The sequence below is a fragment of the Apodemus sylvaticus genome, chromosome 21 (assembly GCF_947179515.1).
Source record: "Apodemus sylvaticus chromosome 21, mApoSyl1.1, whole genome shotgun sequence".
Taxonomy (NCBI): domain Eukaryota; kingdom Metazoa; phylum Chordata; class Mammalia; order Rodentia; family Muridae; genus Apodemus; species Apodemus sylvaticus.
This window is the reverse complement of record NC_067492.1, coordinates 34,707,065-34,722,852: the sequence shown is the minus strand read 5'-3', so window position 1 is coordinate 34,722,852 and position 15,788 is coordinate 34,707,065. Positions and strand designations below refer to the sequence as shown.

Sequence of the window (15,788 nt, the reverse complement as noted above, 5' to 3'; positions counted from 1 at the left end):
TGTGACATAGCTCAGTTAGGAGAGTTTCAACTTCCAAGCCATCGTGGCCAACTTAAGGAGGAACTCCATCAAAAGAAAAGTTTTTAAAAATAAACAAAGAAGCAACATCAAAATACCTAAGCTACATCAGATACTATTTCAAAAACATACAAAAATAACAAATAAAACAATACATTTAAAGAAAAAAAAAGGCAAAAAGAAAAGCCAGAAGGAACAAAGCCAGAAGGAAGCCCAGCAGTACTCCTCAGCCTGTGGGCAGCTAAAGTTCCTGGGGAATCACCCTTTCACAGGAGCTGCCTAAGACCCCTGGAAAAATAGAAATATTTACATTACAATTTGTAACAGTAGCAAAATTACAGTAATAGCCACAAATATGATTTTATAGTGGGGGTGGGGAGGTCACCACATAATGAGGATCGGTTAAATAGTCAAAGTATTAAGAAGGTTGAGAACATGGGCTAGAGAGATGGCTCAGTGGTTAAGAGTACTACTGCTCTTCCAAAGGTCCTGAGTTCAAATCCCAGCAACCACATTGTGGCTCACAACCATCTGTAATGAGAGCTGATGCTCTCTTCTGGAGTGTCTGAAGACAGCTACAGTGTACTAATATATAAGAAATAAATCTTAAAAAGAAAAAAAGAAGATTGAGTATGACTAGCCTAAGGAGATATCTCAGTTCAAAGTCAAAGCTGGACATGGTGGACATTTTTAATCCCAGCACTTTGGAGGCAAACGCAGGTGAGCCCTCTCAAAGCAAAGCGTCACATGTCCATAATCTCAGTGCTGTCCAGGAACTCTTGTTCAGCTAGGCAGAACAAGAAACCTTGTCTCAAAAAAACAGGACGAAAGACCAGGGAATTGGCTCAAGAGGTTAAGGTGCTTACAATGTGTTAACCACCTGAGTTTGAACCTCAACAACAAAGATGTTACAATGTAATTGCTCCTGTAATCCCAGGGTTCCTTCAGCAAAACTGGAAACAGCTCTTGGAGAATCCCTAGAAGTCTGAGCTACCCAGACTGGAGAAGGCAGCAACAAGCAAGAAAAATGTGATACCAGTCTTGGACAAGGTAGGAAGCAATCAATGACTAACACATAAGGTTGCCTTCTGACCTGACTGTCATGTACAAGTCTGAATTCTCTCTCTCTCTCTCTCTCTCTCTCTCTCTCTCTCTCTCTCTCTCTCTCTCACACACACACACACACACACACACACACACACACTGGAGGGTGATTTATGAAGACAGCAGCATCCCCTGACTACCAAACAGACACATCTACCTATCAACACATAAAACCCAAGGCTTTGATCCCTGATGTTATGAGAAACTAAATAATTGGAATAAAACCTATAATTCTGTTAGTAGCGATGTTATGAGAGAGGACACCATGGTTCTCTAAAACTAGGTCTTCGTCCTAAGTTGCAAACATGGAAAACTAAAAATGAGAATTAGGCCAGATACCTTGAACCCTGGTAAGAACAACACATATGAGGTCTTAGATTCAATTCCTACTGACCCACCAAGTCTATTTGGATATGGCTAGGCTTGGTGGTGCATGTGTTGTCCCAGAACTCAGGAGGTAGAATCAGGGTGCTCTAAGAGCTCTCTGTGTAGCTTCACACCAGGTTTAGCTTGTCGTCTCTGCTCTGCTGAGACTGAGCAGCGCTCAGCAGGCCAGGCAAGCACTCCACCCCAGAGTCACACCCCACCCCTACCTAACCCTCTGTTCACTTCTCCTCATATGATTGATGTAGCCTAGCTAGCCTGAAATCTGCTGTGTGGATCAGGCCACCATACAATGCTCACGCCTCGGCCTTCCAGCCATGCATCACCATTCCAAACTGCAATAATATTCATGGTCGTTCTTTGTATCAGTAAGGTGTTACATCTGAATCCAGTATTCTTCTGCTGCATAAATGTCACTGATCCTTCCTACTCATAATATCTAATTTGTCCTTTATGTTTTATTTAAGCACTTCCACATTTTCAACTCAGTTTTTTCTGAATGATCAAAAATAGAAAAAGATCAAATATATAATAAAAAATATTTTTTGCATGTACAAAAAGAATTCATGCCTACCTTCTCAATAATTCTTTAGTTATTACTTTGCAATGAGTTAGCCTGTCTCAGAACATGTCCAAAATAGACTTAAAAAATGTGCGGTTTTAATCCCGAACTGTAACAGTAGAGTCTACACAGTTAACGTACAGTGTATCAGTCTCAAATCACACAAACCTGAGACCAACACGTAGCACCTCCAACACATCTGGACATGGCTGCATCTATGCAGGATGATAGAGGGTGGGTGGGGACAACACCAGAGGTATATCTATAGAGGTCACTGGCCAGACAACCTACCTAAAGCAATTACTCTAACTTCAGTGAGATATGGTTTGAAAAAGAGGGCTTACATTTGACTATGTACTGCTTAATGCATAATCATTGTAAGTGCTTTGTTGCTTTTTGATCTAATAAAGCTGAAATATTACAAAAGATGTTTGCTCTTCTTTTTTATAATGCCATAGAACTTATAAGACAAAGAAACACACAAGAAAACCCCTCTGGGTATAATGCTAGTATGAATCCAAAGCCCTGACCACATGTACTCACCAGTTCTTTAAGAACATCAATCAAAACCTCTACGTTCCACGTGTGAGCCTGTGCCCCCTCGCTTTTATCTTTTCCATCACTCCAGATCCCACTGCCAGGAGCAGAGATGCTCTGTAAAAGTGAAACTATAATTAAATAAATCCAACTAACAAATGTTTCATCTCATCTTTAGATCAATCAATCATACTACACTTTAATAAACAGGATAAAGAAGAAAGGATAAAAAGTCTTTGGTATAACAGCTGAAGTCCACACACCTGTAATGGAATACCATCTGTTAATCCTGAGTGAGTCCGAGCCATCATTCCCAAAACCCTGGCAACCTGGGCAGCTGTGACCTCTCGAACACCAAACTGCATGATTATATTGCGACATTCTTCAATACTGAAACAAAAATATAACTTTAAAAATATACTACCTATCACGTCATACACCATGACTAAAGAAGGCTACTACTAATGAGAGGCAGTATGAAGGAAGCCCTTAACACAGGGAAATTTGATGTTTTGTGTTACTTTTATGCAACTAGAAACATTGAATCATTAGCTTAAAAATGGTAACTTCAATTTTTAGTATTAATTAACTTCATTTTTGGAATTACAGCCTGTGCATGCACACTGGAGTGTACACACAAGCTCACATACTGTTCTTGCGGGTACCAGAGGACAACTTGACTGAAATCTATTTTCTCCTCCCATCAAATGAGTTTGAGATGAAATGTGCAACACCTTTCTCAGCTGAGTTCTCTTAACAACACCAAAAATAAAGTTAATATCACACATAAAAGTGAATCTCTTAATACTTGAAAACCCTTGAAAATGTGCCCATCCTTTTCATGTTGCTTCTAGAGGTTTAATTTAAAATAGTAAATAAAGTGTGTAATGATAAAATATGACTATCCCAGTGACTAATCAAGACCATGGTTCCTAAATTTTAGAAATTGGTAAGGATAAGAAGTCACAAGTTCAAGCCCAAGAATATTTATTTATAGCTGACACAAACACTCGACTAGTGTGTAGAAGATGAAGCACCTGGTAACCAAGCAATTTGGTGTGCTTGTTTTTGATTATGATTAAGAATGTAACTACACGTCTTCCTACCAACCTTGCACAAAAGCCATAGCCCACTTCCTGCATGAAGTCAGCCAGCGAGCTCTCCATCATGGTTTTAGCTACCCCTCCAGAATCAGGCAAAATCCTGTCCATTAGAATGTCCCGTTTTTCAGGGTATAAAAGTGGTGCAAGCACCACAGGACAGCGCTCCTGGGGAAAATCTGCAGAAACAAAGAGAATACAACTAGAAGCATTAAAACACCAACAATCTAGAGGCTGAGAATGCAGAACATTGTAAGAATCTGTGCAGTACCCAAGGTCCTGGGGTCAATGCTCAGCAACACATAATGGACTTCTCTCCTTCTGCTATTTCCTTTAAAATCCCTTTGATCCTAATTCTGCAAGTTCATTTTTAAAACCAAGCAGTTTAGGGCTGGGTGTGGAAGTACCCTCAAGAAGCAAGCCTTTTAGTTCAAGGGCTACATAAAAAAATCCTGCCTTCTTAAAAGAAGTTTATTCAATTTCCCAAAGCTGCTCCATATTGTGACCCCAAGCCAATCATAGGATCTAAATCTCTGGGTATCTCAGGGCAATTGCTTATGGATATACTTTTTAACTTTTCCTGTGTAGATTCCACTACCTGCTTATCAATTCATTACCATATATTAAAACTTCCACAACAAAATAAACTTCTGACAACAAAATAATGAGGAACAGAATCTAATACAATGATAAAAGTTTCTTGTGTCTGAAAAAGTTGACACAGCTTAAACTACACAAACAATAGGAAGTAGATCATAGTCAAATTTATCTTTTTGAAGGATTGGAGGTTAGGGATTTATTTATCTTAAATTACAAAGCCACATGCCTAGAAAATACTACAAGCATTATCAAAAGTGGTCCACCTAGCTCAACATGGTAATGTAAGCCTTTAATCCCAGTACTGGAAAGAGAGAGGCAGGCAGATCTCTTAAGTTTCAGGCCAGCCTAGTCTACAAAATGCAGAGGATCAGCCAGGGCTAAACAGAGAAACCCTGTCCTCCAAAACAAAAAGCAAAACAAAAAGTGGCCAACCTTTCAAATTAAAATAGTCTGTTACTATAAAGTAGTCCTAGAGGGGAGAAAATGCAGCAGAGAGTGCTGCCCGCTCTCACCTGTAACTGTACTTACACAACAGAAACATAGCAGAGGAGTAAGGCTTACTTTATACTTTAATAAAGGTCTGCTAGTGCTAGTGCTTTTGTATTTAAAAATTACTGTTTGTTATAGGACTAAAAAAAAAAAAAAAAAAAAAAAAAGGAACAGGGAATCTTATATGCCAATATGCCTTTTCTTATCGAAGCTTATGACCACCTATGACAGGTTATACCTTACCTCTGCGTAGTGTCTTAAGGAAAGCGTCTATCTGTTCCTGTCCAACTCCAAAGGCTCCCTTCTGCCCAAAGAGGAGATGGGAGAGTAGGAGGTGTAGGACCTCTATTGCTATATCTTGGAAGCCACCTTCTTGATTTCCACTGACGTCTGCGTCAATGTAAGAACGCAGAAGATCTGGAAGCTTCTGTTTGATAAACTGGGCAGCTAGAAGTAAAATAAACCAAGTTATTTTTATACCATAATAGGTAAAAAATTAAATATCTAAATAATCCCCTTTGTAGGCACCAACACGCCTTTTGTCTCTCTTAAGCTTTCACCTAGCTCTACCTGAGGGCTAGTACTTAGACAGTGACCAAGGAATGGGAAGAAAAACTTACAAGATGAAAAGGTTATATAACACAACAAAATTATTTGTTAAAAACACAGTTGGAAGCGAGCCGGGTCGGAGAGAGCAGAGGTTCTGAGTTCATTCCCAGCAACCATGTGATGGCTCCCAACCATCTGTACAGCTACAACGCACTCATATGCATAGATAAATAAATAAATCTTTAAAAAACAACAACAACAACAAAGCCCCACAGTTGGAGTCAGGTCTGGTAGGGCATGCCTTTAAGCTCAGCACTCGGGAGGCAGTGGACTGCTTGAGTTGAGGCCAGCCTGGTCTATATGAGTTATAGGACACCCCAGAGCTACATTAAAGAGACGCAGTCTTTACTTGAAGAGGCAGAGGCAGAAGCAGCGGCAGCACACAAGCTGAGCCAGGCATAGGCAGCAGCACATGACTATAATTTCTGAACATAGGAAGCTAGTGAATTTGAGACCAGCCTGGGCTATATAAGCAAAGCTTTGTTTTAAAAAAAAAACAAGCCAAGCGCTAGAGAGGTAGTTCAGCAGGTAAGAGCACTTGTTACTCTTGCAGAGGACCCAGGTTCAGTTCCCAGCATGTATGTGACATCTCATAACCACTTCCAGAGGACCTGACACTCTTTTATGGTCTCCTCAGGTTCCAGGTATAAAAGTGAAACACATACACAGAAGCAAAACATTCCTATGTGCATAAATGACAATAACAAAAACATATTTGCATAAATGATAACAATAGCTGGGCGATGGTGGCACACGCCTGTAATCCCAGCACTCTGGGAGGCAGAGGCAGGTGGATTTCTGAGTTCAAGGCCAGCCTGGTCTACAGACTGAGTTCCAGGACAGCCAGGGCTACACAGAGAAACCCTGTCTCGAAAAAAAAAACCAAAAAAAAAAAAAAAAAACCACAAAACTAGTGAAGAACCCAGAGATGTAGCTCAGAGGTAGAGTTTTTGTATAACTTGTCCAAGGCCCTAGATTTGATCCCTAACACCACGGAGGGAGGGAGGGACGGAAGGAGGGAGGGAGGGAGGGAGGGAGAGAAGGAGGAAGGGAAGGGAAGAAGGAGAAGGAAGAAGGGAGGGGAAGGAGGGAGTGTGGAGGGGAAGGGAGGGGAGAGGAAGGGAGGGGAGGGAAAGGGAGAAAGGGAGACAGGGTGGAAGGGAGGAAGAATCTTATACCCAGGATAAAATAACTTACCAAATCCCCTGAGATCTGGGCTAGAAGAATTCAAAAGGGCAAGACCAAAAATGACCTGAAACAAGAAAGAGTCATATTAACAGAGTCAAATGTTTCCTGTAACTACCGGTTCTGCCCACGACACTTTCTCAAGGACTTACCTCTTGTACTTTACTTAACTTGAGAACTTTACTCAGCTGGGCAAATAAGTGGGGTGCAGGCTTTAAACTCTGAAACATAACAATTTTTAAAAAAAAGATTTAACTTTTATTTTTGTTCTGTTAAGGATGCAAATATTTTACGAGTTGTTAAAGTATTAGTTCACAATACACATACAGCATGACCCCAGGTCACTATAAGCAATCTAATGTAATCTAGAGCTATAGACTGACAAACTTTATTTGACCCAATCTGGTTCTAATAAGTTCCCATTTCCCAAAAAACATCTGCCTTGATTCTCTCAGAAAGGTACAGAAGAAAGTTAATCCTTTAAATTTTAAGATAAGACGTGATTTAAAAAAAAAAAAAAACAAAAAAAAAAACAAAGTACAGAAGCAGTAGCACACATCATGAATCCCAACACTCCGAGCCAGTCAGGTATTTCCCTGAGTTTAAAGCAGTCTGGTCTCCAGAAGCACCAGGGCTACACAGAGACCAGGTCTTGGAAAGACAAGGCAAAATGAACACCACAACCCACAAATCCAAAGCTCAGAGCCATTCTAAATAAAATAGCAATAATTGAGTGTGACACAAGATTATACAGAAAGACCCTCCCTCAAAAAATGAAAGGTAGAAATAGATATTATCACAAACTTATTAGAAATAAAAATATACTAACCTTCTGGTAGTGCAATGGATTATCAATGGCATATGACAATGTCGAGATAAAATTTGGCTTTGTAATCAGCGAGGCACACTCCTGAATCAGAAACTGTGTCTTCAAAAAAGTAAAAATTAAAAAAAGACTTCTATTAGCATTAAGTATCATCTCACATAAATAAATATTAGATGCTGTTTTGTTTTACTATCAAAATTAAGTCTTTTAAAATCCCACTTAGGTATATAAAACCTATCAGCAAAATATCCACATTAGAGTTCATGAATAAGTCACAAAACAATAAAATTAACTCTGACGAGACTGAAATCAAGCCAGACATTCAATTCACAACATGAGCTCTGTCTGCTTTTCAGGCAGGCCACCCCTGCCCTGCTTGCTTCAAGAGGCAGATCCTGTAGCAGCTCCCTAATCCTAAATGAGACTGTCATCCGCATAGAGCCAAGCACAAAAAGAGGACAGATGAATCGCCACTAGAGCTCAGCCTCACTTGTAAGATTATGTTCTATATGTTTTTCTGTACACAGTGTTCATAAATTATGCACACAGCGCCAATCTACCAAGTGGCAGGTGCTTCTCTCTCTCATGCTCTGCAATCCCTACGCTCTGCAATCCCCACGCTCTGCAATCCCTACGCTCTGCAATCCCCACGCTCTGCAATCCCCACGCTCTGCAATCCCCACGCTCTGCAATCCCTACGCTCTGCAATCCCTACGTACCTGATGGAAATCCTTGCCGCTGCTCTTACCATCGCCACTGAAATCCACATGTGAAAACAGGCAGCGTAACAAATGCCTGTCTGCCTCAGGGCCGTGCCGAGTCACAATCTGAAACACAAGCAGGATACATTTAAAGGAGGGTTGGACAAAGTGAGCCCTGGGGACAGCTCTATGGTAAGGTGGCACTTGACTTATGCTTGATACTCTCAATCTTATTTTCCACAGCAAAGTTAAATATGGTTCTAGGACAATCAGCCTCTGGGGACTGAGAGAACTGCTGAGCACAGGGGCCCATGCCTCTAATCCCACCTAGTTCTTGGGACACAAAGAAAGGTCCTGATTTCAAGGCTACCCCAAGCTACAGATGGAGTTTAAGACAGCCTAGAGGATAAGAGACCCCGTTCTCAAACCTACTAATAATTGACCCACATAACTTGGTGTGATGCTTAATATTTGTACCAAAAATAAGTAACAACTGATTTAATAAAAATTTGCAGGGCTAAATCGAGACCCTGTTTCAAAATGGCTGGAAGGGTGGGCGTTTCAAGGACCTCCACAAGAGAATCCATAGGAATGTTTGAATGTAAGAGCATAGGCAGCAAAAAGCTCAAGAAGCTACTTTAAATTAATCTAGTACAGGCAGGTTTTAGGAACTTTTAACAGAACGGACATTCTTTTGTGTTTTATTCTTTAGGGAGAACTGAGTGAGTGTGGGTGAACCACAGGGTGCATGTGAGGGTTGGTTCTCTCTACCACCTAAGACTCTGGGGACCCAATTCAGATTATCAGTTTTGGAAGCACTTTACTTGCTGAGCCATTTGGTTGACCCTCTTCTCTGTGTGTGTGTGAATATGCATGTGTGTATGAATGTGTGCACACTAGTGTATGTGACTATGTAGAAGACAGGCATCAATGTCAGGTATCTTCTACTGACTGCCAACCTGGTCAGTGAGCTCTGCAGCACCCACCTGTGTCAAACCACAACCCACACCACTAAGACTGACTCTTCTCAGACTGTGCAACAAGCACTTAATCCCCCAGCAGTCATACTGCTAAAGAATAACTAGTGAAAATAACTACAAAATTACAAGAAAATAGCTGGCAAAAACTAGAGGGCAAACAAAAAATACTTAGGAAGCCATGGTGGGAAGATGTCTGTAGAGTTTAGGCCTGTCTCAGAGCATTCGCACAGCAGCTGGCAAGAGATGGCACCGCGGTTGTCTGCCCAGCACAAACTCCTAGAGCCACCCCGTAGAACTAATCCAAACCCCTCATCACCAACTTTTTGCATAAAGCAAACAGGAGAAATGTAAATATTAAATGAATATGATGATTAAATATCATTATTTTGTGTTGGCCAGGTAGCTCAGCAGGTAAGATGCTTGCTACCAAGCCTGACAATGCATGTTCAATGTCTGGGCCCAATGGGTACAAGGAGAAAACCAATCTGACTCCCATAGTCACACTGTGACACATACAACCCGCCCCTATAGAGAATCTATGTAAAAATGGCATAAATAACTGTAAGTTCAAGTTTTTTTGAGACAATGTCTCACTATCTAGCTCTGACACTCCTGGAACTCTAGATCAAAATGGCCTGGAACTCAAGAGATATGCCTGCCTCTGCCACCCCTCCAATGCTAGTATTAAAAGCGTGCACGCTGCTAGAGTGGTAGGATTAAAAGCATAAGCCATTACACTGACTGGCTGAATAAATGTAATTTAATTTTTTTTTAATTTCACACTTTTAAAACAGCGGGCAAGTACAGTTGCATAATTCTGTATCCCCAGATATTTAAGATGCTAAAAAGGATTGCTTGATCCCATTAATTTAAGAACAGACTAAAAAAACACGTACTATTCTAATTAAAAAAAAAAATTAGCTGTATCCTGTATTCAATCCCTACCATGACAGAAAGGGAAGATGGGAGAAAGGGAACGAGAGAGACAGAAGGGAGGGAAGAAAGGAAAAAGGAAAGAAGGAAGTTAGAAAAAATAAATTTATTTCATGACTTATATTCCTTGGAAGCTAAGGCAGAAAAATAATTTGTTCAAGGCCATTCAAGATTATACAATGAGGTGTTATCTAAAAACATAAGACAAAAAAAGTTACTATAAAATTTTTTAAAAGCCAGCCTTTGTTGGGATACACCATAAATCCCAGCATTCAAGAAGCAGAAGCAAGCAGACCTTCCATTTAAGGCCAGCCTGGTCTAGAGTAAGTTCCAAGACAGCCAAAAAACAAAAACAGCAAGAGCAAGAGAGTACACTGATACTAAGGTTACGTTTACATTAGTGCAAACAGATGAAATTAAGTGTCAAATCTGCTTTAAAGAAATAGGGCACCGGGCGGTGTTGGCGCACGCCTGTAATCCCAGCACTCTGGGAGGCAGAGGCAGGCCAAATTCTGAGTTTGAGGCCAGCCTGGTCTACAGAGTGAGTTCCAGGACAGCCAGGGCTACACAGAGAAACCCTGTCTGGGGGAGGGGGGGAGAGGAACAAATCCAAAACAACAACAACAACCAAAAAAAAAAAAAAAAAAAAAAAAAAGAAGAAAGAAAAAGAAAAAGAAAAAGAAAAAAAGAAATAGGGCAAACCGGGTGGTGGTGGCAGGACACCTTTAATCATAGCACTTGGCAGGCAGAGGCAGGCGGATTTCTACAGAATGAGGCAGTAGGTCAGCCTGGTCTACAGAGTGAGTTCCAGGACAGCTGGCGCTACACAGAGAAACCCTGTCTAGAAAAATGGAAGGAAGGAAGGAAGGAAGGAAGGAAGGAAGGAAGGAAGGAAGGAAGGAAGGAAGGAAGGAAGGAAGGAAGGAAGAGCAAATAGACAAAGGTTCTTTCTCAACCTATGTGGGTCGTGATCCTTTGGGGTCACATATATATAAACATATAAAATATTTACAGTATGATTCGAAACAGTAGCAAAATTACAGTTATAAAGTAGCAACAAAATAATTTTAATGGTTGGGGGGGTCATCACAACACGAGAAACTATATTAAAGAGTCGCAGCTTCACAGTCAACCATTGGACTAAGCACAGGGGTCCCTGATAGAGGAGTTGGAGAAGGGACTGAAGGAGCTAGACAGTTTACAGCCCCCCCCAGGGGAGGGGGGAGCAACAAGCCAGACAGACCGTGCCCCCCCCCCAGAGCTCCCGGGGACTGGTCCACCAACCAAAGAATGGCGATGACCGCATATGGGGCAGAGGATGGCCTTGCTGGACATTAGGAAGAGGAGAGGCCCCCTTGGGCCTGAGGGGGTTCAATGCCCCAATGTAGGGGAATGCCACGGTGGGAATACTGGAGTGGATGGGTGGGGAAGCACCCTCATAGAGGCAAGGGGAGTGGGGATAGGATAGGAGGTTTACAAAGGGGAGACCTGGAAGGGGAAAACATTAGAAATATAAATAAAATATCCATATAAGTAAAGATAGATAGGCAGACAGACAGACAGACAGAGTGAGCGAGCTTTTGGAATGCTGAAAAGCACAATAAGTGTGATGACTGCTGCAGACTCACTCACTCACACACACACACACACACACCGAGTCAGGTGAAGCTGGAATGCCTCACTGGAAGGCCATTAAGTCGGCAGCAGGGTGGGCTCTTATCGCTGGCAGCAGGACTCTGGGGACACTGTGGCTAGGAGATAGTCGGACTAGCTGTCATCAAATCGAAATCCTGAAGGCAGCCTCGCCTGCTCTGTCTTGGGGCACCTGGGAACCCCAGGGGACACTGGAAGAAGGTCCGGTCCATCTTCACCATCACTTTCCCTTTTCTTCCCCAACCCATGTCCTCCACCCCTACAATCTCCATGACCTTCAACCTCTCATCTCACACCTTGTTTTGCAGTAAGTGGAAACAAAATTGGGCTGTGGCTTGAGAAAAAAAGATAAAGCCAGCCAGATGTGATGAAAATGCCTATAAGCAATCCTGGTACTTGGGAAGCTGGGAAAGGCTAGAAGAGAACCTGTGAAAGCTTATTGAGTACGAACGACTCTTTCCCTGCTACAAGGTTCTCCACTGACAAACAGTTCCGCCCTATACCCACTTCGAGTCCTGGGCCACAGCACAGATATCTCCGCTGGTGCTAGCTATGGCTGCCTGTGATGCTAAATCCTACTGTGGGCCAGTAGCAGGGACTTGGGTGCATTCCCAGGGGTGCAAGGATCTCCCACGTGTGTGTGGCGGAGCCACTGCTTACTTTTCTCAGACTTCCAGTTTCCCGTGCCTTGAAGAACAGTTGCGTCTGCTCCTACAGTGTGTGCGCCTCCTGTCAGGTTCTCATTTCTCCTACCAGACTACAAATTCGCACACACACTGACTATAGTAATGGGTAAAAATTTTCTCCTGTTGGCCAGAGGGACCCTTAGCCTTCAAATGAAGCCTGGCCAGCCTCTTTTGAACTAAGAGTCCATAGGACTGCCTTCCTGACTAGCATTCCTACTAGGACATTTAAACTCTTGGGTGTCCCCTAACTCAGAAACAACCCAGACCCCCCCCCCAATAGCTTTTACAGCTGCTGGAAATCCTGGTCCAGGGTGGGCACTTCTTCCAACGTTCCAGAATGAGGCCCGTTGCAGCCCCTAGAGGCCCTCGAGACAGCCTGGGTCTTTAGTCTGGCTGCACCGTGCTGCTAAAATTTTTTCAGGACAGTGAAATTATATTTAACAACTTTCCCCACCCACCCAATGGGCAGTAACTTGTCTTCGACCATATATTTTTTAAAAATTAACAGTCTGGTAAATGATAAAGGACCTAAGCCTCACCTATCCATGTTCCCACTACCTCTTAGATTGTTCATTCCCATAGCCTGCGTGCTCAGTTGGTATTAACAGGCCTAAATCTGCCTAAACAAACATTTTCTGTCACCACAATTTAATCCATTGCTGCCAGCTTTCTTATTCTGATCCTAGCCTCTTTACTAATAAAGCAATATACTTTCCTCTACCTATGCAACTTGTCAAAGCTACTTAAGATTCTCATCCCTATCCTCTCTTGACTATTGCTCTCCTATCTTGCGCTCAATCTTGTCAGAAGTTTATTAAATTTAAGACAGAATTCCCAAAGGCCTCTAACTGCTTCTCCCAGGAGGTCTCTCAGAAGAAAGATGTGGACACCACTACAGGATGCTGCCTAAAAAGGAGCGCAGGAGACAAGACAGGATACCTTGAGTCAAATGACTTAGCTAAACAAAGGTAAGCCATTTCTCATTTCATGGGTATCCATTCCAGTCTCAAAGCCACTATAACAATCCTAATCTCATGAAAACTACTACAGTTAAGTGCAAGCTAATAATCAGTAACCTTACAAGTGATATTCTTATTCAGGTATATATTTAAAGCCATGCTAAAAACCAATGCAGTTAATTACAATATTAAGTTTTGGCCTTCTGTTTTATGTCTGCTAGTTACAGCTAGAGCAGATAACTAACATCAGACACAGGTTATCTAATTCAAAAGATACTACCTCTCAATCCTGTCAGAAATCTGCTGAATATGAATGACACTGTTTAAACTATCTATGACAAAGACTCCCAAATCCTAACAGTGATCCACCCTAAAGTCTCCAAAAAGATATGGGCACAATGACAAAAAAACTCTACTTGGATTGTGGTATAGCAACCACTAGGTGACACTGCCTCAATGCTGTGCCCGCTGCCGGGGCTTGGGCTTAAACTGTGAACAGAGGACACCTGAAGAGTTGAATGTCTCATATTACTAAATCAAGGTAAGGTTCTCTCTCCCATGCTCCACCTCCAAGGAAAAGAGCCTGTCATAGAAGCTTTGGAAAAACTGTTTAGATAATGGACTATAGACTAACCTCTGTCATTTTAATTAATGGCATCTAGATTATAATTTTTCTTTCTTACATTTCTGATTACATTGAAAGCTAAGCTAGCTTTCAAAGATAGCTTGACCAGCTAGAGAACAGGAAACTGGCTCCTTACCCCAACATAATCCACTAATGTGTTTGTTTATTAGTCATTTTAAGACAAACAGATCTCTTATTAAAAGAACATACAGGTTTGCTTTGCTCATAAGCGTCTTGATAAAAGATATGAAAGTTTCAGGTGTAACCTTTTCCTACTTCCATATCTAAAAAACAGGGTTGGCAATGACTGTTCCCTAATGATCAACGACCCGTGTCTCATGATAATTGAATAGGAAAAAATGTAACCTTTATACAAACTCTGAGGATGTAAAAGCTCAAGTTATGCGGATCTAAAAAAAAAAAAAAAATGAGGGCCTAGGAAGGACTTTTGGGGTTGGTAATTCTAAGATATGAAGGTGATAGAAATACTTGAGATTTCTTTCCCTCACTATACCATCATTATATTAGGAATTCAAAAGTTCAGAGTTCTAACATTTATCAATGGAGTTCTGATAAATTATTAGCCTAACTCTGATCAAACATTCCACTATACAATCCATTTCATAATCACACATTTTTTGTTTTGTTTTGTTTTGTATTTGAGACAGGGTTTCTCTGTGTAACCGTGGCTTTCCTGGAACTCACTCTGTAGACCAGGCTGGCCTCTAACTCAGAAATCTGCTTGTCTCTGCCTCCCAAGTGCTGGGATTGAAGGTGTGCACCACCACTACCAGACAAGTTCAAGATTTTTTTAAGTTTTCTTTCACTGTCTTCTAACTATAGCCTTAAAAGTGTTTCTCATGCTGAATCTACATAATCATCTATCATAGCCACAAATTCAACTTTCTCTTGGTTTTAACTATAAACTTAAGATGTTTCTCATGTGAATCTATATTATTAAAAATCAGTCACAAATTCAAGATTACAAGTTTCCTTTGTCTTTTAAATATATATATGACAGGGTTTCACTGTGTAGCCCTGGCTGTCCTGGAACTCACTCTGTAGACCAGGCTGGCCTCCTGCCTCTGCCTCCCAAGTGCTGGGATTAAAGGTGTGCACCATCACTGCCCAGATTTTTTTTTTAAGACTTATTTATTCATTATATACAGTTGAGTATATAGACAATGAATACACTGTTGCTGTCTTCAGACACACCAGAAGAGGGCGTTAGATCTCATTATTGATGGTTGTGAGCCACCATGTGGTTGCTGGGAATTGAACTCAGGACCTTGGGAAGTGCAGTCAGTGCTCTTAACTACTGAGCCATCTCTCCAGCCCTTAAATATAATCTTAATGATGTTTCTCATTATGCTAAATATATGATTCAGCCTTCTGGATAGAGGGAAAAGCCTCTCTAACAACACTTCTGTTCCAAGAAAGGGTTTTGTCTTCCCTGAGCTCACCTTAAAGAATGTTCATGCTAACATCATGCTAACATGTTAACAAAATTCTCTCTTTTGTAAACTTAAAAGTCCTGTAAGCCTCAGGAAACTTACTCAGGGTCTACCTCTCATGAATCAAATGGACTCCATCTGAATAAGTAACTGTGCTGACCAATAGCCTAAGTCCCCTACCTGTTCCCTGGTTTTGGATCTCCCCACCACAAACCACCAAGACTATAGCCCTAAGAGTTTCAAACATACACCTAGTTTTCTTCTGAACCTACTTAACTTTTATTTTCTGACTCTAATATGTATATGTGTTTCAGCATCTTGCCAAGTCTAGACATTTACTCAAAATCTCCATACAAGGACAGCCCCAGAAAAGCAGCCCACAG

At 41.4% G+C, this 15,788-nt stretch overlaps 1 protein-coding gene across 8 annotated transcripts in view; it reads right to left on the bottom strand.

The window, feature by feature from the left end:
- Nucleotides 1-15,788, bottom strand: part of Cnot1 (CCR4-NOT transcription complex subunit 1) — an 80,089-nt gene that overhangs the window by 48,058 nt on the left and 16,243 nt on the right. For all 8 annotated transcript variants that reach the window (XM_052166922.1, XM_052166927.1, XM_052166925.1 and 5 more), the window contains exons 3-10: nt 8,134-8,241; nt 7,418-7,516; nt 6,741-6,809; nt 6,601-6,655; nt 5,038-5,241; nt 3,716-3,884; nt 2,869-2,995; nt 2,612-2,722 (exon numbers count right to left, since the gene is read on the bottom strand). In XM_052166922.1, the coding sequence (XP_052022882.1) occupies nt 2,612-2,722; nt 2,869-2,995; nt 3,716-3,884; nt 5,038-5,241; nt 6,601-6,655; nt 6,741-6,809; nt 7,418-7,516; nt 8,134-8,241 (942 nt within the window). The remainder of the gene's footprint in view (nt 1-2,611; nt 2,723-2,868; nt 2,996-3,715; nt 3,885-5,037; nt 5,242-6,600; nt 6,656-6,740; nt 6,810-7,417; nt 7,517-8,133; nt 8,242-15,788) is intronic.